The sequence below is a fragment of the Polypterus senegalus genome, chromosome 1, assembly GCF_016835505.1.
Source record: "Polypterus senegalus isolate Bchr_013 chromosome 1, ASM1683550v1, whole genome shotgun sequence".
Classification (NCBI taxonomy): Eukaryota; Metazoa; Chordata; class Cladistia; order Polypteriformes; family Polypteridae; genus Polypterus; species Polypterus senegalus.
The window spans coordinates 38,758,778-38,786,714 of NC_053154.1; the positions used below are offsets into that span (position 1 = coordinate 38,758,778).

The 27,937-nt window shown below is 36.5% G+C and overlaps 1 protein-coding gene across 1 annotated transcript; it reads right to left on the reverse strand.

Annotated features, from left to right (window-relative positions):
* LOC120525097 (E3 ubiquitin-protein ligase TRIM39-like) lies at window positions 1-27,869 on the reverse strand. The gene is made up of 8 exons (XM_039747103.1): window positions 27,695-27,869; window positions 17,716-17,790; window positions 17,059-17,094; window positions 11,266-11,316; window positions 6,044-6,070; window positions 5,936-5,962; window positions 5,291-5,794; window positions 1-901 (listed from the first exon to the last, which is right to left on the reverse strand). The coding sequence occupies exons 2-8, from the start codon at window positions 17,786-17,788 to the stop codon at window positions 441-443; spliced, it is 1,179 nt and encodes a 392-aa protein (XP_039603037.1). The 5' UTR covers window positions 17,789-17,790; window positions 27,695-27,869; the 3' UTR covers window positions 1-440.
* Between the last annotated feature and the right edge of the window lie 68 nt (window positions 27,870-27,937).

Below are 27,937 nucleotides of genomic sequence, written 5' to 3' on the forward strand. Positions count from 1 at the left end.
GTTTTGTCACAGTTTACAGTGGATTACCATCATCAACTCCTCCTTTTGACATAAGTCGACATCAGCCCTGAAAGAATTAAATGCATCACACCCCTTGCTTTTCACCTGGATGATGCTGCAACTCAAATTATACATGACTTCTACCCTGATGCAATTCCTCCTAAAGTCGTCTTAAAATGTTTGTGTAAGTGTATGAAAATAGTAAGATATGTAGCAAAACATAAAATTAAATGAATGTAGGAATTGTGGCTTAGCTGTTTGGATATTGAACTGTCACAATGATGCTGGTTCTATCCCTGCCTTGGACTTACATACTATGTTACCTTCAGCAAGTTACCTAAACCTTTCCAACTGTAACATATGAATATGAAAACAATTGTAACATTTTCTGAATTTGTCAGATAGGCAATAATAACCCTAAATAACAAGCTTAGTGATAATCATTTGGTCCTTGACCTCAGATCTGGAGGACTAAAAATGGGGTATACTTTTAAGGATGATCTGAGCTGGAATCTGTAGATGAGATGCTTCTTTTCAGTGTCATAAAATGACAATTCTGCATCTTCAAAATTCAAATACACCAACACCTGGTTTGGCTTTCTTAAAATGTTAATAGATGTGTTGGAGACAGCCTGAAATTTGCCACCAGACATCTTTATGATCCAATAACCATCCTCAGGATTTTCAGGAATTGATGTCTTCTTGCTGTGAGTATGTGAAACAACTCCCAAGGCCCATGAGCTCTTCTCACAAACATCTACTTCCCAGTTGGATTTTCCACTTGTTAATTTATCTTTTCCAATCACACAAGGCAATAAGCCTTCTTCTGTTGGGTATTGACCTTCTAGCTCACAAATGGAGTTTGGATGGATTGCCTTGGAATTTAAAGTAAACATAAACTCTGTATAAAAAAGGAAAAAAGGATTGTAAGATTACAAAAGATACAATATGAGGAAGAAAATGACACTCTATTTGAGTCACAGTGAAATGGCTAACCTAGCGAGTCCAACTGATTTTATTTTCTTCCACAAATAGCTTTCTACTTGATACTGTGTGTGCTTAACCACTAACAGATTTACTATGTAATGGGAGATGGCACATATAACTACTGTACATAGCATCTCCTGGTGCTTCTTTCACCTTTGCTTTTACCCTTAATTTTAACCTTCTTTTGAGAACCTAGTCTTTTGTAAGGTCTGAGTACTTAATAGTGCTCATTGTGTAGCAGCATAAGAGTACTAACACGTCAAAAATGAAAAGTTTTATTAACAGCAGAAATGAACAGAATTGGTGTTTTTGTTTCTGACTCTTATACAGCAAGCTGAGTATAATTAAGTCAAACTACATATGGTCCTTTAGCACTAGAAAAAGGTCACCAGTTGCTGGGCCTAGGATTCAAGTTTGACAATCCTGGCTTAAAAAGGGGATCAGAGTGACTGATGTAGATGGGTCTGATTTGACAAAGTGATAATAGGAGCTAAGCATGAGACAACAATTTATTATACTGACCTTTGTGGTAAATAATACTGCCAATATTAAATGTGGCCTTGTATAGCGTATTGTATGACATTACCATACAACTGAAATAAAACACAAAGGCAAACAATAACTTCTTTTTGTCAAAAGAACAGTATTTTAAAAATCTGCTTAAAAAACAAGAACTGTAGTATATCACGAGAAATTTGGCAGAGCCATCATTCAGCTCCTGTAAAATGATGTGAAGTTGAAATTTGTCAGAGATTTGGAACAAGTGAGGCAGTGGTCAACAACACAGATAGAAGGTCAGGATCCTGAGCCGGGAAATTAAACAATCATAAGGAAAAATCAAACTGATGATCGAAGTCACTTAAGAAAGTAGAAGTAATTCCATTGAGTACTGACAAAGTGTGATAAGAGAAAACTTCAGAGTTCAAAAGAGTCAATGAATAAATGCTGACGTTGGTAAAAAAACAAAATGCTTGTCTGTGTACATTCCCCCATCCCCAAAAAAAACATCATGTGGCTGATTTTAAGACACAGCATAAGCCAAGCACCACCTGAAAAAAGAAACAGCCATGTAGCACAGATGAGATGTAGTAAAAGCTATGGAAATGGGGGAGGCGGGGGAATCACTTGGCAGGTCACCCTATCTAAGAGGTGGCTTCTAGTCACATCTAAAGTTCATATATGTGAATACTGAAGAAGTAGAATCTTGAAGCAAATGCAGACCACTGCTCCTAAATATAATGTTAAGTTTCAAAACAATAATTAGTGCAAATGTCATTTTCAAAGAGTTTATTTTGGCCTTCCTCTGCCCCGTGCTGTTGAGGTAATGTCCTAGCTGCAGTAACCTCTTGCCGCCTGAGTGGGCACCTTTCCACAATGGGCAAGAGTATTGAAACATATATATTTAAAAATAATCTGAAAATATTAACACAAATATGTAGTTTTTACAAATTTAAATTAAAAAAGAAAAAAATATTTTGACACCCATGAATTCCATTATTGCTACTCCACTCATTCCACAACCTGTCCAATTAGTTTTGGATACAAAGCAGTAACCAACTCTGGGTGGGGTTTCAGCTCTTCACACAAAAATGGACACTTTGTCAACTTAGAGAAGCCAGTTAACCTATGTGGAGAAAAGTAATAGGGATTGAAAATCAACATTGAGCACGCCCAGACAATTTATCAGGACCCTGGAGCTGTGAGGTAGGAATAGTAACTAAGTAACTACTGAATGTCCTGCCATAGTAAATCAAATTATTTTATTGCAGCTTAACAGAATTGCTTGAAAAAATTCCACTAATGTCTCTGAATCTACTTGTGGATTTCTGAAAATTATCTCTCTTTTATTAAAAAAATTTTGGATGAGAAAGACTAGGGAGACGAGACATGATCTTCATGTTAAGATCACGGAAAACACTTAAAAGATTCGCGAGTGAAAGAGATTGGCCACGTAGCGTCTCGCAGACACCTTAAACGTGAGACTTTGTGCCAAGAGATTGGCTCAGGACTGTCTCGCGATGACGTAGAACATGAGATTCTTGCAAGACACGCCCTATTTACAACCAATATCAAATAAGACAACGGGCAGCAAAACATTCAGTCATGTAAAGGACTTGAGCAGAGCACACACAGATCCAGGACTCTCAGTGCATATAAAGCGTGTAAGGACAATAGATGAAATGTCGACGACTAAGCGAAGAACAAAGAGCAGCGTGGGGAAAAGAGACTCAAAAGCGTTGGAGAGAAAAAATGCAAAAAAGAATAATCTAGGTGCAAATTCAGAAAATAAGGAAAGTAATAATCAGCCTAGAACAAGTGGAATTGAAAAAAGCACATCCAATCGGGCTCTGAATTAAAAGACAAAGAGTAAAAGACAAAGTAGAACTTCATAAAGATATTCACATGCAGAGCAGGTTAGAGATTATGAAAGTGGTGGAATTTGAAAGGCTCAAAAAAATGGTGCGACACAAATGCAGAGAACGTTAAAGAATATGAAAGCAGGAAAATTGGAAAATATCAAAAAAAGAAGTAAAGATCGCAGTAGCGCAAACAAACGGAAATTATTACTCGAAAAAAGTGAAAATAATCACCACGGACCAGATGTCATTGAAAAAAAAGCAGGACGAAGTGAGGAAAGGAGATATATGGACACAGGTGATATGTCAGAAGTATGTAAATATTGTAAGGCTTTGAAGTTTAAGTCAGAGTATTTCAAAAACGGGGTTTACCTCACATACATTTATTGGTTACTTTGCAAAAATAATTATTAACTGCTGATGATGTGATCATTTTGTCTGTGCTGAAATTCCAAACAGAGAAACCTATCCTGAATTATGGTACCAAGTCATTAAACACATGTCTCACTGACCTCATTTAAAAGATTCAGCATGTTGGGACTCAAATGATTCCAAATATTGTTTTTAACGAAGTTCTGAAATAAAAGTGATTCTAAAGAAATAGCAACAATTCAAAGAAAAAAAAATCTTAAAAGAGTGTATCCGGAAAACCAATGTAATTAGTCTTAAAAATGTAAACATTTTCCTTTGTACTATCCTTATATATAATTTAATAGTATCCGTATGTATGGTGTTCATGACAATACCTCGTATCAATACAAGTTAGAAGCATGCAATGGGACTCTGCCTCTGTAGTCAGAACATAACGTGGCAAACGCAGACACAGTATTGCATGATTGGTTAAGAATGTTTGAAAGCTACAATGACCCTGCTGGATGGCCGATTGTAGTAAGTCGGTGTTGGTTCGAGCAGATAACAGTAAGTTCAGTTGGTTTTTGGAACGTTGGTTTGGTTGGGCGTACTTTCCATGACTAACACCGTCGACTGACTTAAACCCTTCGCCAGCTCCGGAACCGTAAGTAATTTAGAATGGATCGCCATTTGCTTAGTACGTCAAAATCTATCTTTGGGCAGTTCGGTTTTGGCATCCGTCCTTCTGACATCTATTGGCAAACTGAGTAATGTCAGCTGGGTATTAACAATGGTTATTGTGTAAGTTTTAGGCTATCTCAGATCTAAAATGACCACACCAACCTAATTGTTACTCCGACTCAGAGTCATAAAATGTGGCTTGTTTTGAAAATTTGTTTGCCGGAAAAAGTCAAATGAGGTGCGCCGAAGAGCTGAGTTCACGTCTCACATCCCCGTTTAAACAGGAAGCTCTTCATTACATCGGGCGAATTTTAAGCACAAATCAGTGCCATGATAACAAAATCATTTCAAGGACTTAAAAAAACAAATAATTATTTGCAGAGAAAGTATGGATTTCACAAACGTAGAATTTGTAGCCTAATTCAATCGGGTTCCCAGTTGCTATTCTTTATATTTGAGCACCACCACTGTGCACACCTATTACTTTTGAAATTAAATCGAGTTGGCTGGTTACAAGCATCAACTGGATGATAACATCCAAACAAGACTGCAAGACAAGCACATTAGTGAGTCTTCATTGTGTGTTAATTTATTTTACATATACTCTGCTGTTTTTTTCTAAGACTCTGTGAAACGCCTTGAGCATGGGAAAGGAAATATATAAATAAAATGTATTATTATTATTATTAAACTTGTGCTTTTATTATATTTTTCTCAAACAAGTAAAAAAAAAAAACACTTTTCCTCCCGGGCAACGCTGGGCATTTCAGCTAGTAAAAGAGATAAAATAATATATTGTATATCAGTGAGACTGTGTTTGATTAAGAAGTACATAAACCACTATTAATGTGAAAAATTAAAAACAAATGTTGAGTTAAATATCACATTCTTCAATTAATACTACTGTATGTTACCTGTTTCCTTTTTTTTGATGATCAGAGGTCCTTTGTCACGTGACCCTGGGCTAAAGACAGGATACAGTAGTCCAGGGTATTCAATTTGAAATGTATAAATGACTCTTTTTGACTCTGCATTGTAGAAAGACAGCTCATTACTTTTCTGGTAGACCCCCACTTTCTTGGGTCTTTCTTGTGGTTTTTCTTGTAGTTCTGTGACTGTGCTTGAGACAGCCTCGAACTGCTTCCCCCCACAAAGACGAATGATCCAGAATCCATTTCCAGGGCTCTCTGGTATAACTTTACTCATTTTGATTTCTTCCGTTGCCAGTCCAAGTGCCCAACTGCTCTTTTCTCCCACCTCCACCTCCCAATAGTGTCTTCCTTTCATTAACCAATCGCTGCCTGTGACACAGTACCACCTGTCTGGACCTTGTGTATTTCCTTTGAATCGTATTTGTGATGCATCATCATCCAAAGAAAGCTCATGGTGTGCTGTGTCAGGGAACAGGACCATATCAACTGTAGAGAGCAGGCAGCAGAAGAAAGGAAATTAATGTCAAAGTGAGCCTTTTTCTGAAGTAGAGTGATCAATAAAGAATAGTTATCAAATGTATTTCACATTTGTGCCAAAATACCCCTATTTAAAAAAGAACAATTTACCTTCATCTTTCTGTATCTTTTTCCAAACTGAAAAAATGAAAAAATAATCAGTATCATTGAAGTGAATAGCAGTTAGAGTAAACTGTCAGATAGATTTTCAGTTCTTACCTCTGTTTGGAATAAATCCACTTTCCTCTAGAGACAAAAAGAAAAGCGTGAATCAAATATATCAGTTTTACCTTGTTTACATTTTTAAAAAAGCATTTACCTCACTACATTATAACCTTATTTAATCTAACAAAAAGATGTGCTTGGTCTTTTCACCATTTAAAAGTATTTAGAGACTGCTAATTTAGAAAGCAAATTCTTAATTTTAGGTTTATCTTAAGGAATTATCTGCCCAAAAATTAGGACTTTGAAACTGTTACTTACACTTTGTTGTTTGTAGTGGTGGAAGTGACTAATTTTTAAGCTCATGTTTTCATCAAGAATGGAGAGGACAATGTTTCTAATATAATAGGCTTCAAAGCGGATCAGCTGAGACAAAGGTTGAACAACAGCAAACATTAAACCATTAAAGTAAAACTCTCAAATTTCTCATGTCACATGAACCTAATATCATGTATCCAGCTGTACACAAACAACGCAATGCCCAGGGTTTGTTTCCTGCCTTGCGTCCTGTGTTGGCTGGGATTGGCTCCAGCAGATCCCTGTCACCCTGTAGTTAGGATATAGTGGGTTGGGTATTGGATGGAAAATATAATTACTTAGAATCAATTCACACGGGCAATCATTTGTGAATGTGTTTATACAAACATTTGAGTTACTCTTTCATCAGATTTAAAAAAATGACAGCTATAAGAACAAAACAGAAATTAGCTCCAAGCTGTATGACGCATACAATGGCATTAGAGTAATGCATATTTGTCAGTAATTCCATTTTTGAAAAGTTTGGTAAATTAATGGAAAAACATTTAATTGTCACAGAAAGTGCACTCCAGCATTCTGCTGTGTCATGCACATTCATTCTTCTTTTTTTCTAACAATTTGAAGTGAAGCACAAAGGAATGTGGTATCATATGACAACTACAGTGTTCTGTCTGCAGGCTTCTGCACCTTTAAATCAAAATCTTAATAAAACATTTTGTTGACAAAGATTTCAAAATATACAATAAACGCAGCCTAACCCTAACCCTAATAAGTCAATCACCTTGATTGTAATGCCAGTTGGCATCTCTAACTAAAGGCAGCCAACTAAAATATCAAGAGTGCTTTCTCAGGTCTCACAAGGTGTTTTATTGGCTCATTTTGTTCAGCTCAGTGTAACTGATGAGTTAACATTTGTTCTAAAGATGATCATTTTCTCCTGCATTCCAATTAATGTTCTATAGAAAGGCTTTTTTGAAATGTACAGCAAATTTGTACTGTAAATTCTCAGAACTCTGGTGTTATTCTTTACCTGGTCACAATCAGAACACAAAATGTTCTATTACTATGCAATATAGTAATAATATACTACATCAGAATAATAAATATTAAGTAATACTGTATAATTCATTGAGAACAAAATGACATAACAACAGTCAATTGGAACCAAAATAACCAACCCATTGAGAGTTGGATTCAACATCACACCAAAAAGCAAAGCAAAAACTGAAATCATAGGCTGATCCTAGCTGCATGAATTTAATCCCAGCGACTCATAATGGGACTCTGTAGTATGGATAGCCCCCACATGCCTGTAACAAACATATGCTGATAATGCCTAGGCATGCTCCTGATGAGATGGCAGATGGTGTCCTGGGGGATCTACTTCCCCTCTATCGCTCAGTTTAGATGGCCGGCCAGCTCTAGGAAGAGTCCTGGTAGTTTCGAACTTCTTCCATTTGCGGATGATGGAGGCCACTGTGCTCACTGGAACCTTCAAAGCAGCAAAAAGTTTTCTGTAACCTTCCTCAGATTTGTGCCTCGAGACAATCCTGTCTTGGAGGTCTACAGACAATTCCTTTGACTTTATGCTTGGTTTGTGCTCTGACATGAACTGTCAACTGTGGGACCTTATATAGACAGGTGTGTGTCTTTCTAAATCATGTCCAATCAACTGAATTTACCACAGGTGGACTCCAGTTAAGCTGCAGAAACATCTCAAGGATGTTCAGGGGAAACAGGATGAACCTGAGCTCAATTTGGAGCTTCATGGCAAAGGCTGTGAATACTTATGTACATGTGCTTTCTCAGTTTTTTTATTTTCAATAAATTTGCAAAAACCTCAAGTAAACTTTTTTCACGTTGTCATTATGGGGTGTTGTGTGTAGAATTCTGAGGAAAATAATGAATTTTATCCATTTTGGAATAAGGCTGTAACATAACAAAATGTGTAAAAAGTGATGCGCTGTGAATATTTTCCGGATGCACTGTATATATATATATATATATATATATATATATATATATATATATATATATATATATATATATATATATATATATATATATATATATATATAGAAGCAAAGGTTTGTAATACAGTTTGCATATTTGTAGTTGGAGATCCACAAAGGGAGAGAATGAATCGCGTATCATAAAGTAATTTTTATTCCTGAGCTTTCAGCTCCTGCCAGGCACCGTCATCATAGGATAATGATTAGACATGCAAGAATCAAAGACAATATATAGCAAAATTAGGTATATGGGGGGAGTTTGCTTGATAGCCAAGATTCAGCCAGCTCTCTGGCACTTTTAGTACTGGCCGTAAATCTTACTTGTACATTGTCCCACTTAAATGTATGTCCGGTTGAATTTGTGTGTGTATAAATCAGTGATCGTGAGTCCTTCCTTATGACAGTGTTTTGATGCTCCTGTATACATGTTGTGATTCTTTTTGACGTTTGTCCTATGTATATATATAGTTATTATTGTTGTAACAGTCGGAATTATGACATGAAGGCAGGATTTGGTAAGGGTGGTGGGGACGCGATCCATCTAACAAGATGTAGAACTCATCCTACAGAGCAGATTATACAGTAAATAAATGTAGATGAACCTGATGATAATTTGAAAAATGAGATGAAGGAGATGGAACACAAGGAAATTACAAAAGAAAGATGAACTTACTGAATATTAATTACATTAGAATTATTTAGTTTTATAATTGTAGCACAAAAAAGTGAAGGAATCATTCACAGACTGAAATGGAAGAAGTGATCAGGTCAGATGCAGGTTGAAGTAGTTTTATCAGTCACAGTAAACAAAACCCTTGGGTTATAATGCCCTTTATCTATCATTCTGCCACAATATACATTATTGGCTGCATTTCATGTATTTCTATAAGCAATTCAATGGTCTGCGAAAACCACGCCATGCACAGTGAGGCCAGTCTTATGTGACAATCTTTCTAGGCTTTGGCCAGCTGCTTTTACAGAATGTAATGCTGAAATATACAATGGCACTGAATGCTTAAAGGAGACTTCTCTGTGTTTTTTAAAGGATCTACTTTATTTAGTGCTGACTGAAGAACTGTGTTATCGTCAACAAGACTATCTAATGTGGATGGAAAAGTGGAAGACAGAAAAATATCAGAAATTAAACCAACAAGGAAAGAGGGGCAGATATTTTTAATGTTTGCAAAAAAATGTGATTTTCCATTTAATCGCAGGAAGATGCACTAAGACTGTAAAAAGCACTGCTTTATGGCCAGAGAGGCCCAAATTAGTGTTGCCAACAAGATAACCCAGATGGGCATACCAGGTCAAATATGTGACCACCAATTAACATGCTGTACCAAGTCAAAGCAGTTGAGTAGGAATAGGAATTGATTTGTAAGTTCAGAAATTTGAATGTCAGTGAGAAATTAAAATAAAAACAACTGTCTTGGAAAGTGAACATCACTAAGTTTTTTTAATTCAGCCAAATCATTTAAAAAAAATCCATCGTTTTTTTGGAGGACAACAGAGACCACTAAGTAGGATAGAGTTTTAGAGCCAAACACTTGAAGGACAATGGGCATTTAATGGGTATTCTTTGGATTTTCTGCTCAGATGTAACAAAAATGGCTCATTCTGGGGTTATGTGGTTCCTCAAATGACCAGTTACTTAACAAAGAACAATTTTATTATGGGAATGGTTCTTTACAAATAAATTCAGTTCTTTGGGCGTTGTAAAGTTATCTATTATGTGGACAAAGCAGAAATATTTAATGTATATTAGGCTAATTATAATACTGAGAGGGCAAGAAAACCTGAACTTAGTGTGTGCTATTAGATAGATAGATAGATAGATAGATAGATAGATAGATAGATAGATAGATAGATAGATAGATAGATAGATAGATAGATAGATAGATAGATAGATAGATAGATAGATATTTGTCCCAAGGGGGAAACTGGCCTTTTTTTACAAAAGCCCTTTAAATTAATAAATACATAAATAGTTAATAGATAAACAAACAAACAAACAAATAGATAAATAAATAAATATACACACACACACTATGAGTTAAACACACACCAGAATAACTTCTGACTTGGCTGTCACAGTCACAGTGAGGCATTATGTAGACGTATTGCTGTTGGTATAAAGGAGCCCCATAGCATTTCTTGACACACATCTGTTGAATAATTTGTTGGCTAAATGTCCTCAGTGTTAAATGTGTCAGAGAGAGAAAGTGCAGCATTGTTCATAATGGCACTCAGGTTTGTTTTAATCCTCTCCTTCACTACAACCTCCAGGGGGTCCAGACGGAGTCTGCCCTTTTAATTAGCTTTTCAATTTGATGGGCCTCTCTTGAAGTGATGTTACCACCCCAGCACACCACAGCATAGAAAATCTCACTGGTCATCACTGAGTTACAAAAGATGTGAAGAATGTCACTTCTGACTTTAAAGAAACACAGTCTCCTAAGGACAAAAAGCCTGCTCTGTTTCTAATTTAGTTCCTCTGCGTTCCAAGACCAGTCCAACTTGTCATTAATGTGGACCCCCAAGTGGAACATCTCTATATCCACTCCTTAAATAATGACTGGACACAGGTGTGGTGAAAGTCAATAACCAGTTCCTTGGTTTTGCTGATGTTAAGTTGCAGACAATTCTCTTTGCACCAAGTAACAAATGTCTCCCCTGACTCCTCTCCTCTGTCTCATCTCCTTTATCAATGCACCCTGGAAGTGCGGAATCATCTGAGAATTTCTGCAAGTTACATGTTACATGGCCTGGTGTTATATTTGTAGTCTGAGCTGTACAGATAGATACAGAGGTATTCAGTGAGAATCCTTTTAAAGTTATGAACCCAGTCTGATTACCTTTACCTTCTGAAAATGATTACCTTTATACTTATGCAGTTTGACTGTCTTATTAATCAGAAGAGTACAGAGGATATTTTTCTAGATACAGTACCTGAATCACGTATCTCAATTTCCTCACTGGAAATCGGATGCCACAATCCTTCTGGAAATTAAAAAAAAATACAGAATTGTTGAAGTATGAGATGAAAATATAAAAAAGATTAAAATTAAAGTAGCAAAGATGCCCTTACTTACTGTACAAGCAATAGTCCTTTAATTGTACTCCTGCCTTTCATAACTGCCTTCTCTTAACAGCTAAAACCTTCCTTATTTCTCTGTTATTATTTTGTGAGTTGTAGATGTTTTATTGGCATTTCTGCCATTCTTGTTCTTAATTTTCTTTCATTTGTTTTCCATATGAGTTGTAAATGTTATATTTTTTTTTACAATTTACAATTTTTTGATAATTACATTATCAGTGATCTTAAGATATTCTCTAAGAATATATTTGATTTTCCTTTGAATATTGCTGCCTCCAAAACAATGTTTCTCATTGAGATGCTGTCCTTTATTTAAAGTACAATTGATTATTTTGAGTTTTGTAATTGTAACATTTTATAAGAAATTTGAAATGAAAATGGTGGAAAAGATCAGGAGCATGCATGTTTTTATGGGAAACCTATCCCCTTTAACTGCACACTTTAATGAACTAAAGAACCCCATGATATAATCATATTTAGTTGGGCCATCAACCACTATTGATTATTTAATATTAGGTATGGGAGCGCATTGATTAGATATGAATAGAGGATTTGTAACAGGCATTCAGCTCACGAAAGGATGTTCAACGAATTAGACTGAATGTCATTGATATTATACAGCATTAATATTCTCTTTCTTGATTAACTCTCCAATTTCTTATCATTCAACCAGGGTTCTGTCAATGTTCTTTATTTTCTTTTGTTTTTGAATTTATGTTAATAGGTTTGTATATTTTTCTTTTGTCATTTCCTATATTTTGTTATTTTTGTTTAATGTTTTGGATATCTTATTACTGTATTATTTTTATGTATGGTTATTCTGTAAATTATTTTGCACGTGTTCTTAGTTTTATTATATCTTGAACCCAGGAGTTAGGGCCCCCAGTGTTAAAGCTGTGAGACCACCCCTATCACTATTTGAAGGACCAGCATGCCATAAAGATGACCACTGACTCTGTCAATCTCTCTCCAGCTGTCCTTTGATTTTGTTTTGTTTTAGTTCTTCTTTTTGATTCCTCTTGGTTTTGCACTTTCTGCTCTTGGTTAGGATTTTGTTTTTAATTTTGTTTTTTTGAGTTGAACTAATTTCTTCTTGGATTTCTTTCTTAAGCAATATTTTGCAACTGTTTCTTGATCCTTATTAAATCTATTTAATTGAGTTTGGATTTCTGTTTTTGAATAAAACCTTCTTATTCTTATGCTTATTATTATTATTATTTTACAAGGACCATTATGTTACTTGGATCGGGGCATTTACAGTTACCCTCCCATTTCTGAGATTTTGATTTTAAAAAGTCTTCCCATTTTTCATTGGCCCGTGTAGGCCAAAATCTTGCTTCTTGATTAATGGGCCAGGCTGCTTTTGTTTTTAGGTTATGTCTAGAGCCTTGCAGCCTATGTTTTGCAATAGTTTTTTTTTTATCTTTTATGAGCTGTCACATGAGCTAACACATTTGTGCCAAAGCACAAACAAAAAAATCAAAAAATGATAACATTGCAAACAAAATGAACACACAAAGTGAAATTGCAAATGAAAAGATGAAAATGCAAGCAGAAAAGTGATTTACAAAAACATTGGTGGCTCAGTATCAAGAAACAGGAAAATCCAAGGAGCTCATATCGTTCTAAACTTGATAAGTCCTTGTAAAAAATGTTTTCACTATTTTTTCAGACTTACAGCTTGACCTTTTGAAGTTGTACCACACCCTATTGAGAAGCAAGTGTTCGTGTAAGTCTGGGTGCAGCAGCAGCTCACCTTACATGCCAGTTTAGTCCATCAGGAAAATACATTTATGTTCATCTCAGTTTTGCCACAAAGCAAACACGCTGATTTGCTGAACCCAGGCTTACAAAAAAATCTGCCCGTGAGAAGGCAATAACACCATTTCTAAAGGTTCATGCTACATAATGCAATCTAAATGTGCTCTTTTATATTTTTTATAAAACAACTATTAAATTCATATTCAGTACTTTAAAAATAACAGCAGAGTCAAATTAACTTTCCTAATCTCTTTATGGCATTATTTTATCACACTTATAACACCCAGGTTTGTTTGGTGCAATTCTTTCCACCCACCAGCATTCTAATTTTACTTTGCACTCATATCTGCATTTTCTATACAACACAATTTGCTACCAACATTTGCCTGTAGTGTGTGTGAGACTTGTTAATGTTGCTACCACTTATATGTGGCAAGTGTTCCCTATTTAAATGTTCTAAATCTATATATAAATAAAATGACAAATTGTTTGGCATATTTCCATGACCAGCATAACATTGTAAACCATTCAGTGTCATCCATGCTTGGGCGTGACATCATTCGGTGTCCATCTATGCTCAGACAGAAAAACTATGACGTCAGTTCCTCCTCCATCCACCCTGGACCACATACTGTATATGATCTTTCAGAACTCAAAGTCAGTATTCAGTTAAGAACCCACATCTAGGAGTAAAAGCTTAACACACAAGGGGCCTCATGTATAACACCGTGTGTAGAATTCACACTATAACATGGCGTATGGACATAATTGGAAATGTGTATATGTGCAAAAAAATTCAGATGCATAAAACTGTGCATAAGCAAAGTTCAATTTACTTCCTCTTTATAAATCTCAATCAACGTGAATTTTAATGCACATGCCTACCGCCTCATCCCGACTACTCCTCAAATTTTGCACATTTGAATATGCAAATCAATATAAATAGCCCTTTCAATGTTTTATTAAAAGGCAATGGCAAAAGCATGTGGAAAAATAAGAATTTCAGTGAATGCACAGTGGAGGCAAGGAAAAATGTACTATTTGTTGGCTTAAGCAGTGTTATAAGCAAGAAAAGTAAATTATGGAGTGATACAGTGTGGTGGAGACACTCGAAAGTTCAAGCTCAGAAAGTTGCACAGTGCCCAAAATAAAACTTGTCAAAAATCAAAATCCATGTAAATAGGTAAGTCACAGCCCACCGTCTGTTCATTATTAAAAGCTGATCCCCCAAGCTGAGGATGCAATGATGGTGCTCCTGTGCCAAGCATACCTGCTCACACAACACTGCTTCGGAAACCGCTGGGCAATCATCTGTCTGTGTGATGACAGACATTGTTCTGTAGTCATAAAATGCAATAGTGGATGCTGTAAGAAATGTGGCCAATGAACTAAGGAATATAAGGGATGTACTATGTGATACTGACAACAAATTTAATTAATTGATTAAAAATAAATGCTGCATCTGATTATCTTTTTACATTCTGCCAATTACATTAAATTAAGCTGTAAAACTGTCCAATTTCAGGTTCAATATAACACATCTCTTTAGTCATGGGCAAGCCACGATTGTGTGCAACATTATGCAGCACGCTACATGCCTGCACAATGTGACACATTTTCTGGGGGCTATAGAGCAGCACATTAATAGAGTGGAAATGCTTTCAATTTACTTAAGTAAATTCATTCTCTTAAGGCACCTTTATAGTGTGGCGTCAGATTGATTCTCTGTTCGTTACATGGCTATTTGAGGTGACTCGCTATTCTTAAAAGGACTGCTCATCTTTTGCCGCACTTTTTGGAAAAAGCACCTCCAACTGTGCAGCGTTACCATTTTTATAGGCTCTCCTATTATAGATGATGTAATGCCAGCTCATTTTTTTGTTGATTCATTCCTTGCTGATATAACTTGTCCAGCACCATTGCAATAGCAATGTGCATGCAGTTGACCACTCTGATTACGTTTGGAAAACCGGACGTTGCTGGGAATTGTTCTTTTTTGTTTTCAAGTTCAACAACAGTGTAAGGAAATCTTATATATCTGGATGACAAGAGGATAATACTAATCGATATAGCTGGCATGGTGCGACTCAGTGATGTTTATGAAATACTCGATCTGTCAGCAAATTCACATTGAAAAGCTCCTGTGGCTAAAAATCTGAGAATGGGCAGGACTTGCAAAGAAAAAGATAGAGCACAATATCTCAAAGTCTGCCTTTGTTAAGCCGGTGCCAGTTCAGCACACAGGATAGCTCTTGAAAATCAAAATCGGCTTAGAAGCCAGCTATTATCATTTCTAAATATGCATTCTCTTCTAATTCTTCTAATTCTTCCATTTGCAATGTTTTCCAACAATGCTAAAGCAGCTATGGTAGTTGGAATAGTTTGGCAGTTCTGTGCACCGTTATATTGTTACAGAATGAGTACAATCAAGTGCCTTAATTTAATTTTGGTGTATTTGATAAATCCCAAGTCATTGATGCCAGTGTAAAAAAGAATGGGACGCCACACAGAAACAGTAGCACTGCTTTGACGCTGGGTGCCGCCTGTTTGCAAAACCAAGCAGAAAAGTGAGCAAAGCTTAGTTTTTATACATCTCCACGTGTGCATGGAAATGGGTGTACGCAACGTTTTTGTGCATATGCACTGTTTACAGATGAGGCCCCAGGAGTGACTATAACAAAGAAAAGCTCAACTGGGCCAATTTTGTTCTCTTTTCTCAACCATTTTATTTTCTTGATAGCCTTGCCTATTAAATTGGGTTTACCATATTGTTACCCCAGCCCTATATCTTTTGTCTAGTTTTGTAAGAATAGGTAAGAAAAAAAAGAGTACAAAGTGATTTTTGATGGTACAGTATACTTCCTCACATCATCTGCAAATGCAAACAAAGATCTTTACATATTTTGTATATCAAAAAACCTATTTAAAAATCTGAGATCAAGATAGGTTTTTGACATTAAAGAGCTACATCATTATTTTTGGGGTTGCATTTCCTCTCCCATATTACCTCTTCATGTGATCTTCTAATAAAGTTTGTATCAGGCTGCAAGGTTGAGTATAACATATTAAGGTAAACTTTCAATATATTTATTTTAGTTCTAACTTGAAAGATTAAGTACAGCTGGTATTAACAATGAGCTTTTGGGCATCTATTACAGCTATGCAAGAAGTATAAAACATGCAGCATACAGTACATTAACACAAAAGCGGTTTAATTTTTTTTCTTCTTTAAAGATGAAACTGAACCATTTTGCACCTTTGACCTTACTTTTGCATGTAATTACTACTGTGTTCCTTGCTGCTCATGATATGGAGAAATGACACTGGAAACAGTTCAGAAACTGAAGCTGTATGTCCCTTTCCAATAACTCAACCTAGGAAAGCATTTCCTAACTCAATCACACAAACATAAGAATCATAAAGTAAGGTGTTTCTATTGCAGACTAGTAATGGAAGAACACATGAGGGAGATCAACTGAATACTGCAATGTGCCAGCAACTATGCAAACACATTTGAAAAACACTACAAAAGAAGCAGCTTAGCATCTTCATTACAGTATTACATTCAGGAAAATACTCAGCAGGGATCACCATTTTCTTAGCTGAATTGTGGGAATGTGGAGTAAACTACTGAGCCACGTAGTTGAAGCAGAAACGTCGACATCCTTAAGAAGAGTCTGGATGAGATATTGGGATATTGAGACAGTTAGCTGTTAACTAAATAAACAAGCTTGATGCCTGAATGGTCTCCTCTTGATTGTCAAGTTTCTGCATAATTTATTTCAATATGTATTAGATTTTATCTCAGGTTTTATAATTATTGCTATCTGTAATAATTAGAATCTATTCTGCTAGCAGTAATAACATTTTTATATCATACTTACCTTCTTCTTTATTCTTTCTACATCTTATGCAACAACCTAAAAAAAGGTTAAAATTTAGTACCACTTATCTCCACTCTATTGTTAAACTAGTTTTCTTAATAAGAGATATGATGGCATCCATTTACCCATTCATTTCATTCAATTCAACTCATTTTAATAGGATATAATTCATATTTCTGAGCCAGTGGAGCAATATATATTTACAATACAATGTACTTCAAGTTAAAAAAAAAGTTGCATCCAGTAACAATCACGTAAATCATGTCTTTTCAAAGCCTGTTTATTTCTTTTGCAGTTGCAACAAATGAGAAGACAAACTTTATACCGAGACAAACATTCTAAAGAAATGCCTGTAAATGTCGGAAAAGAAAGCAGGGTGTTTACCGAAAACACAGGGAGAACATGAAAGCTTTACATAGTTTTCACCATGCTGGGACCACAACTGAAGCAGTCCATGGAGTTTTAAGTCAGCAGTCACCATTGTAACTCCCACACTTTGACACTGCACTCCTAACTTATCTTGAGACTAAGATACGTTAATCTTTTTTAAAGTGGGTTGATGCAAATCTCTTTAAAATAAACCTTTTTTGTAATGAATATCAAGCAAACAAATGTCTAGTGCTGCACATTAAAAAAAAAATAAATAAAACTACTCACATTTGCCCAAAATAATCAATAAGATCAAAGAAAGCGAAATAAAAAATATTGCAGTTATCTCCCATGCTTCCATACCTATAAAGCAATACAAAAAATAACATTATATATCAGTCAAAACTCCTTACACTTTAAAACTCAGTTTCTTCTACTCTAGTTCATTAAACTAGTCAAGCAGAAAATGTAATATACATACATGTTACATAGTGCCCTATAGCACAAATTTAGTCTTCATTACTGAAGGTATGGAAATACAGCCATCCTTTCAAAAGGAGACGTCAGTATCAGGTATCACACTATTGAAGAAAATAACCAAGGAAATAAAAGAAATACATTCATTCTTTGTATGTTTTTGCATTGCCTTGTTTAAGCTCTCCCATAGTGTGCATTTCTTTTGCAATAATCATGAAAATACAATAGATACCATATTTATGCAAAAAAGCTAAATTTATGGTACAATCAATATCTTCATACATCTGTCAATATTATTAATCTAAAATACATAAAAACCTTAACAATCCGTTTGACCATCTTTTCTATTGTACTGTAAAATCAAATAAAATAAAACCTCTCACAGCGACAAACACTTCATTGTCAGACACATCTCTTTAAGATATAAATCAGCTCTATGCAAATGCAAATTCTGTCCCTGTAGATCACAGTTACATGTACAGTGCATACGCTACTCCTCTGTTGCTACTCCTGTTGGTGCATTCTTAGACTTACTAAACTTTAGCAACATACACCTGTGGACTACAACCCACTGCCTTTAGACTTCACCCAGATATGACTGCCACTGTAGCTTATTTTTTAGAAGTGTTCTGTCTCCCTTACCCTAACCTAACAGAGAAAATAACTTGTTTTCCAAACCCCCAGCAGTAAAATAAAGCCAAATGTGCAAGCAGCAAAACAGGCTTAAAAAGTTGTAATCAAACAATTAGTGCCATAAATAAATACAAAGTGAGGAAATTAATGCCATACAACCTGGATCATCCTGTAGTTCTGAAAACAACGACAGGTTTGTCGATTCCAGACAGCCCTTCTCTTATTAGTTAAATAAAGTCTCAGCAGTCACTCAAAGCATTTAGGTGACTGGTTGCTCTGCCTCAGAGACTTCTCTCTTTCTGGTCATCATCTAATTGGCCTCTTCTCTAGCCAGCTCATTGTCTGGCTTTTTACAGCTTATTCCTTGGTGGCCCTGTCTAAGTCCCATTTGTTCAGACTCACAAATCTAAAACCAGTCTCTTATCCCTCAAACTTTCTTTCCAGAGGGGAAAAGGATGCTAAAGTCTCATGGTCTCCAAAATTCAGATCTCATAATCAGTCAAAGGTGACGTATTATTTCATATTTAGAAGCAACATGTCAGGAGATATTTGCCTCCCAGAAGCAGGTCTTTTCAGTGAGAAAACATATTCCTAAATAAAAAAAACCTAGGGAAAGGGTTATAGTGAAGTGCTCTTGTACCTCCTTCTAGTACCTTCTAGCACTTTAAAGACATTACAGAGACAATTATCACAAAATACTAGATGTTACATATACACAAGCAGTGCAGTCCTTAACTCGGTTAGTTTCTCTTCATTCCCGAGTATAATTTCAGCCCAAATGCACCATCCAATAAACTGAATTTTACAGTTTATAACAATGTTTATACATTTCCAGTTTGCTAATTGTTTAAAACTTTCTCATTATTGTTTATTCTGCCATTTCATGTGTCACAGCATTTATTCCATCTCGATTAAGTTCTTGTTATGCTGAAAACAGAATTTCCCACAGGTGGCTGCTCTCATAATTCTTGGTTTTAGCTCTCTGTAGTCTCATGGGGGCCAGACATAAATCCCTGTAACAAGAATACATGTCTTGGGACATCTTGCTAATATCTAGGGGGTGTATAACAGGAGAATCCACTGCTGAAAAGCCTATGTTCTCAAGTGATTCTTTCTAAAAATCTGCCCCAATTATTTTCAGTTTTGGGTACAACCAAAAACACAAGTGGATTTATTACATTTGCTAAGACAACATTAAGAGAAATTTTTCAGAATAACATTTATTCAGTATTGTGGTGTATTTTCTGGTATGGCATGTTTGCTGTTTACAATTTACCAGTAATAATAAGTTAATTAATTTATTCTTTTAGAAGTGCAGTCAGATGTTGGAAGCTGTGAAGTGCCATCTGTAGTTTGTGGATCTGCTAGAGTGGCATCAGTATTGTTAAGCACAATTACTTTTTAAGGGGTATTGACTACAGAAACAGGCATATTTTATTGCTCTTCAGTATCAACAAAAATACTTCACTTAACAGGAGTTCTTTTCACCTCCGTTTAAGTGGGTGTAACAGCGCACTGTTTAGCTTAAATTAACATTGTAGAGCTTATCTTTATGTACACTTAGCTGCCATTATTTTCAACCTCATGTTTACTCATCATAACTGTTGCAATAACTAGTCATGTTGACAATAATCTAACGATTGTATTTGAGAATCAGGAAATGAAAAGTACAGAAGAAAATTGGCATGGTTAGTACCGGAAAAGCAAAGATATTTTTAAAACAAAATAAAGTACACAAGATAGAAATCACAGTCATCAAGAACAGAGTGCAAGGGTCAAAATCCAGGAAATAAGCATGTAATGAAAGCCAAAATGAAAAAGGTCAGGAAAAGAAGGGATTCATAACTAGGAATCCTGCAAGAAAAAAAAAAATTAAGTACAAATTTCAAATTTGTGTGACAGAGACCACATATACACTCACCTGAAGGATTATTAGGAACACCTGTTCAATTTCTCATTAATGAAATTATCTAATCAACCAATCACACGGCAGTTGCTTCAATGCATTTAGGGGTGTGGTCCTTGGTCAAGACAATCTCCTGAACTCCAAACTGAATGTCAGAATGGGAAAGAAAGGAGATTTAAGCAATTTTCAGCGTGGCATGGTTGTTGGTGCCAGATGGCCGGTCTGAGTATTTCACAATCTGCTCAGTTACTGGGATTTTCACGCACAACCATTTCTAGGGTTTACAAAGAGTGGTGTGAAAAGAGAAAAACATCCAGTATGCGGCAGTCCTGTGGGCGAAAATGTCTTGATGATGCTAGAGGTCAGAGGAGAATGGGCCGACTGATTCAAGCTGATAGAAGAGCAACTTTGACTGAAATAACCACTCGTTACAACCGAGGTATGCAGCAAAGCATTTGTGAAGCCACAACACGCACAACCTTGAGGCAGATGGGCTACAACAGCAGAAGACCCCACCGGGTACCACTCATCTCCTCTACAAATAGGAAAAAGAGGCTACAATTTGCACGAGCTTACCAAAATTGGACAGTTGAAGACTGGAAAAATGTTGCCTGGTCTGATGAGTCTCGATTTCTGTTTTGACATTCAAATGGTAGAGTCAGAATTTGGCGTAAACAGAATGAGAACATGGATCCATCATGCCTTGTTACCACTGTGCTGGCTGGTGGTGGTGGTGTAATGGTGTGGGGGATGTTTTCTTGGCAAACTTTAGGCCCCTTAGTGCCAATTGGGCATCGTTTAAATGCCACGGGCTACCTGAGCATTGTTTCTGACCATGTCCATCCCTTCATGACCACCATGTACCCATCCTCTGATGGCTACTTCCAGCAGGATAATGCCACATGTCACAAAGCTCGAATCATTTCAAATTGGTTTCTTGAACATGACAATGAGTTCACTGTACTAAAATGGCCCCCACAGTCACCAGATCTCAACCCAATAGAGCATCTTTGGGATGTGATGAAACGGGAGCTTCGTGCCATGGATGTGCATCCCACAAATCTCCATCAACTGCAAGATGCTATCCTATCAATATGGGCCAAAATTTCTAAAGAATGCTTTCAGCACCTTGTTGAATCAATGCCACGTAGAATTAAGGCAGTTCTGAAGGCGAAAGGGGGTCAGACACTGTATTAGTATGGTGTTCCTAATAATCCTTTAGGTGAATATACAGTAGAAGGAAGCAAAGCATCATTCAGCATCATTCACTTTTACCACAAGTCCAGTGATGTCTTCTACTGCCAAAGTATAATCTGGATTTACTTAATAGGCTTTTAATTGCAACAACAACAGCATTTATTTATATAGAACATTTTCATACAAATGATGTAGCTCAAAGTGCTTTACATGATGAAGAAAGAGAAAAAAGACAAAATAAATAAGAAAATAGAATTAGGGAACACTAATTAACATGGAATAAAAGTAAGGTCCGGTGGCCAGGGAGGACAGAAAAAAACAAAAATACTCCAGACAGCTGGAGGAAAAAAATAAAATCTGCAGGGGTTCCAGACCACGAGACCACCCAGCCCCCACTAGGCATTCTACCTAACATAAATGATCTCAATCCATCCTTATTGTATTCAGGTTATGTTTGCTTTTAACATATGTAATGCACACACACAGCACACAATTATATGTTTATGTATATGCTTGCTATTGGATAGAGTATGATGACAAGAGCACCATTGGTTTTTGTTGCTTAAATCACCGCTCATATTTTGAAACTCTGCCCTCAGGAGGCATTAGATTGATTTAGAAATGTCACATCAGTAAATCATGTAATTGTTCCCATCCACATTTAAGACACATTAATTCATGGTCGTCTTCAGACGTATAATATATACACCTTGCCCACTAAGATTATTTTTTGTGCAGAATTACTTTGCTTTCTGGTAGTTATTTACAGTTGTATTTTTCTTCTTATGTTGACATCATTTTAGAGCTGGTTTTCTTTGAGGGTGCTGCCATTTTGTAATTATTTTTGTGGCCATGGCTATGTTAGATGCAGCACACTCTGCCGTCCATATTTATACCTGTGTCATGACACATTACATTATCCTACAGTCACTACTTAAGATGGTGTCATTGTAACAAGGTATTAAAGCTTTAGGACAATATAAACCCAATTTTCATTAAAAATTCTTTATACTTAAGGCTTAAGTCTTTAAGCCTAGAAACCTGCTCTGTGTATTTATTGACTCAGAATGTTAGGATTTCACTCTTGTTTTAGACAATTGTTTTTCTTTTAGATATCTCTGGATTTTGGCCCTGTTCCCTCTCTCATTATTTTGCCTCCAGCCATAAGCTGTTTCATAATTTAGTCCATTTTCTTTTTTCTTTTCTTAGTGAACACCAAGGTTTTTAAAAAAAAATGATTCTAATAGTATTCTATAATGATTCGCAACCATTGAAGTTAAGGACAAGGGAATGGGGCTGCTGAGGGTGCTGCTGCATCCCTATTGCCTGGGATAATAACTGAGTTTTTGCAAGACTGGATTTATTGCATGGGCTAACCTGGCTGCAGCCCAGGACCCCGCAAATGTATTAACTTGTATAAAAACATAACTGTTGTTTGCTTTTCATAGAAATATTCCTGTCACTGGCCAATCATTTTCTCTTTAACCTCATTATTATTTTGTATGATATGACTCCTCCAACACTAGTCAAACACACACCGCCTCCCAAGACTGCTGTTGACATAAGGCAGGAGAATTTTTGGAAAATGAGCTATCTAAATGTAAAGTGTGTAAAGAGGAGAGTAATTTATAGGGTTAGTGATATTTCTTCTGAAATGGCCAGTGACTGCATTAGTGCAGTAGATTCTAGTTGTAGTGGAAGTGAACCATAGGGAGGTGAGGACTTTTCTCAAGTCCACAGTGATTTTAAACTGGTCTAGACCATTGTTATTTCATTCCATTCCTCTTAATGTGATTACAATATTCAAGTTCATGTCTTTGTTTTTTTAAGTAACTAGTAGCCCAATAAGCAACAAGTTCAATCTTTCACTTTGTGTGCATATTGCTTTATTGGCAGGAGAAGTTAGGTAGGGTCTTTTGTGTTTACTTGCACCTCAGGCTCATGTATAGGTTTCACCAACAATGAGTGCCACACATTGAAAGCAAAACCCAGGCTGCTCATGAGCTCTGATGTCATGACGAGCTGCTAGCTTTCTTTCCACTCAGTGTATGAAATTCAGAAGGCTGAGGTTGAAATACCTTATGGATTATCAATTAAAAACGTGTCAGCTTACTTGTCAGGTGTTTGCATTTTGTCATCTGTAGTAAGAAATCTCTTTTAAAAATATAACCCTAATTTAATTCACTTATAAAGAGATTCACTAAAGACTACATATCTGAGCAGAAGGCTGTTGTTTACAAATTAGATACATACATACATACATACATACATACATACATACATACATACATACATACATACATACATACATACTTACATACATAAAACTTTACTTGTCCCAAGCAGGAAATTTGACGTTTTACAGATGTCTAACTAAATAATACACTGTTTTTTTTACCTATTTACCTGTTGGGTGCCATGGGTGCAAGTGGGTGATGCAAGGACTGAGGAGCCCAATGGCACGAGTTCTTACAGACTATGTGGGAGGAAGAGCAGAAGCAATTCTGGGTTGGCCAACATAAAAAGAGTTGTCTGTCTCACAAAGACGAGCCAGAGTCAAGTGGAAGGTGGACAAAACTTGCTTGGAGGAGTGGAAGAGGCAGTGACCAAGAGAGAGATAATAAGAAGAGTCATTGTGTGCTGTATTATTCTTGTACTTGCGGCAGTGATGGTGGGAAACATTGGTTTGAAGAGCTTCTTATATAATAAAAGGCTCTTTGTGCTTTTAACTTGTGCCTTGTGTCTGTTGTGCTTGGTTAGGGGTAGCTGGAGCACCCCCTGGTGTCTACAATATGTATATAAGGAAGAAGCTTAGTGGGCCAAGTGGAGGTAATTACCTGAAAGGTGAGGGTTCAAAAGGTGGGAGTGCCTTGGGTTGGCAGAGATATAATGGCAGGAATATATCCCAGGGATATAATGACCTCGGAATTTAACCCAGAGAAATCCCTCCAGGAACAGGCCTTTGCACTTGTGACGAATAGTTGAACAGGTGTCCTGTGCCTTATTGATAAATGATCTTCCACCTAAACTCACCCAGCTGATCTGGGGGCAATCTTACAATAGCATGATCTCTCTGCTAGGGAAAAACCTTAGGGCAGAAACCTACTTGGGAAATCCAGAATGAAATCCCTGTGAACCTAGATGGAGTTGTGTCTCTGATTTGGAGTCCCATTCTTATATTGCGGAGCATGCTTTGATGAGCTCTGATACATAGTGGAGGGCTCTGCGAGGTGACAAATGGGTCTGAGGAGAGACACAGGCGTGGCTACGGAGGAATGCCGGGAAGCAGCTGGAGCCCATCCGGGTTCCTATTTAAGGGGCCGCCTCCCTCCAGTCATCGGCGGAAGTCGGGTGGAAGAGGACGGAGCTAGAGAGGGGACTGGAGGCGGCCAGGAGAAAGGCATTGAGACTGTGAGGCCTGGACATTGGGGGATCGGTGCTGGAGGCACTGGGCTTTGTGGTGCACGTTATTTGTAAATAAGATTTGTAAATAAACAGTGTGTGGTGAACTTAAGATGTCCGTCTGCCTGTGTCCGGGTTCAAGTTCACAATATATATAGGTCTGAAAACACACCAGAATTATTATAAAGCAAGAAACTTTAAAATGAAAGAAAACTTCTTTAGTAAATATGCTCAATTAATGAAGGTCAGTGGGATTTAATGAAAAAGAAAGTAATTTCTTAAATATTTCGCTGATATATGCGGTGGTGGTTTGCAGAAAATGTCTTCTTATTGGCTTGGTTATTTGGCACAGCATGTCAGGAGTCTGTGACGGAGTAGGGTTGGTGCAAGTTTTTAAAGAGTAGTGCAGCTCAGTGTTAATAAGCATGAAAAGCAAGAAAAGCCATGCTGTCATGTGAGTACTTCATTGTGGAATTGGCAGATTAATTATTAACATGCATGAGAGCTATTGGTACTGCCATACCTCACTAGCTCTCTGTGGTTTAAGTAGAGCAGCAACTTCACTAGCAGAGCTATAGAAAAGTCTGAGTAGGTCAGAAAGGAAAAAGAGGAGAAAATGAAGAAAGGAAATCAGGAAAAAGCGAGAAATAAAGAGAGCAGAAACAGGTAGTTGAGCCAGTGCAAGAAAAAAGAGGTGAAGTGGTCAGAGACGCCCTGCGACAGAGAAAATGAAATGGCATTCCAGGGGTAGTACACACACATTGAGTAGTTTGAATCAGGGACAATCATGGGCTCTGAGAGTTTTGTGGTGACCAGTGAATGTGAGAAGAAGGGGGACCTGGGTTTGGTGGATCTCCAGCAGGTAAGAAAGGAGGGTGCTGGGGAAAGAGTCAGGAATGGGACAGTGTTTGCTGGTGTCTCACTCCTGCTGAGAAGACCCAGTGGATGAGCAGGGAAAGTAAGACAGAGAGGGAAGCACTGGAGACACTATAAGGAGAAAGTCAATTATTGCCCTTAGTATTATTCCTGTTTTTTTCTATTTTTCGGATTTACTTATTTATTAATTGTATCTTGTCCTCACAACACAACTGTTTTACGGACAATTATTCTTAGATGGTTTTAATTACCTGAACTACATTTTGAACACTGTTGGCCACTGATTGTGATTAAATACATGCTTTTTGCACTTTGATCCTTTAACTTGTTATGTGCTCACTTGGCCTAGTCCATCGTTGGTTATGAACCACCGATACTCTAGAAAACACGTGGTGCCCATAGGCCACAGGTACGCATATGGACAATCCTAAGACTATTCAAAAACTGGCAATGCTTTGTGGAACTTTACGTTTGCCTCACCGTACTGACCATGTCTATTAAATTTCTTCAAAGATGATCGTCAAAGACAACACTATTGTATGTTATTTCCTTCCATTGTTTTTATTTAGGATATTAATAAAACAACACTCTGTTTGCTTTCTTAAGTGTTATATTTCATTGTCTTAATATCCTAATAGGCTCTGGCTAGTAATATATTGGGTTTAATAGGACCAGGATTCATACAGAAAATAGTCTCTGGGACCTGCTTGATTCAGGCTTTCATTCTTTTTCTCTGAGTTTGTGTATGTCTATACATATCAAACAATGTAGGAACTGTGGTTGTCTTCGATTTATATTTAGTGTATCAGTTTATTGTTACTATCATTAAACTTTTGGCTCTTACTTTTCCAAATTTTCCTTTAGAGCAGCGATGATGAAAAGGCATTGACTCAAAGCATGTGACTTACAGGAAAGGAACTCAGAACAAGAATTATAATTGCTGTGTTCATGGCAGTACATTGCATAAAAGACTAAGACACACATATAGTACTGTACATTGTTACCTACATAGCACTGTACATCTCTTTCTTATCTAATAAACTACAGAATAATTGACATTACACCAGATGTTCTCTTAGAAACATAAAGATTTACATACTATTATCAAAGGCAGTTAGTCTCTGCTAGTGACACACCCATTGAAGGCTCAGCAGATGAAATACTGTCCTTCTATCTTTCACTTTTGTTTAATTTTGCATGTAAAGAAATATCCACTTATTATTTGTTCAGGTTAACCCAGGTCATTTCTCATTTATCAATGTGTTCACATCTGGCTTTATGTACTGTAATATTGATCTACTGTATATTGATACTACATTCATATTAAGTACAGTATTTAGCACTCCTAGTATACATTGTACACACAGTGTGCTTCTCCTTTTGCTCCAAACAAAAATGCAACTGTATTATGAACTAACTAACAGTATTATGTTCATATTATCGTAAATGTCAGATAAAACACATTAAATGCAAACCGCATTCTTAATTCATTAACAATCCTTTTCAACAGACGTTTTACACAGTTTTTAATGTGAAACATTTTCAGACATTATTATTCTTGTTGTTATTCATTTGGCATCTGTACTCATCTACAGTAATTAATGAAGATCAAGATACTTTAAACTTGTTTGCAGATATTTTTTGCAGCATGAGCACAGTGCTGTTAGTTAGCCTGCTCAGATTTTACAATGAACAATGAAATGGGGATACTCTGACAAAAATTCCAGTACCTTATGACATTTAATCACAAGTATCAGAAAGAGTAAACTCACTCACCTTAAAGAAGAGAAGCACCAATATATGTGATTTTTCTGCTGTTTAAGTGAAAATGTTAAATTTAAACAAAACAGTCTTTCAGTCTATAAACCTCCTCCCAAAACAAATACAAATCTTCACACCCAAACCTCTCTGCTCATCCTGTTTCCATCCTGTTCTACTGCTTCCTTCATCTGTGCTTATGAAGCATTAGATATGGGAGGGCACAATCACCAAGTTACTTAAATCTTTCTGTTAACTCAT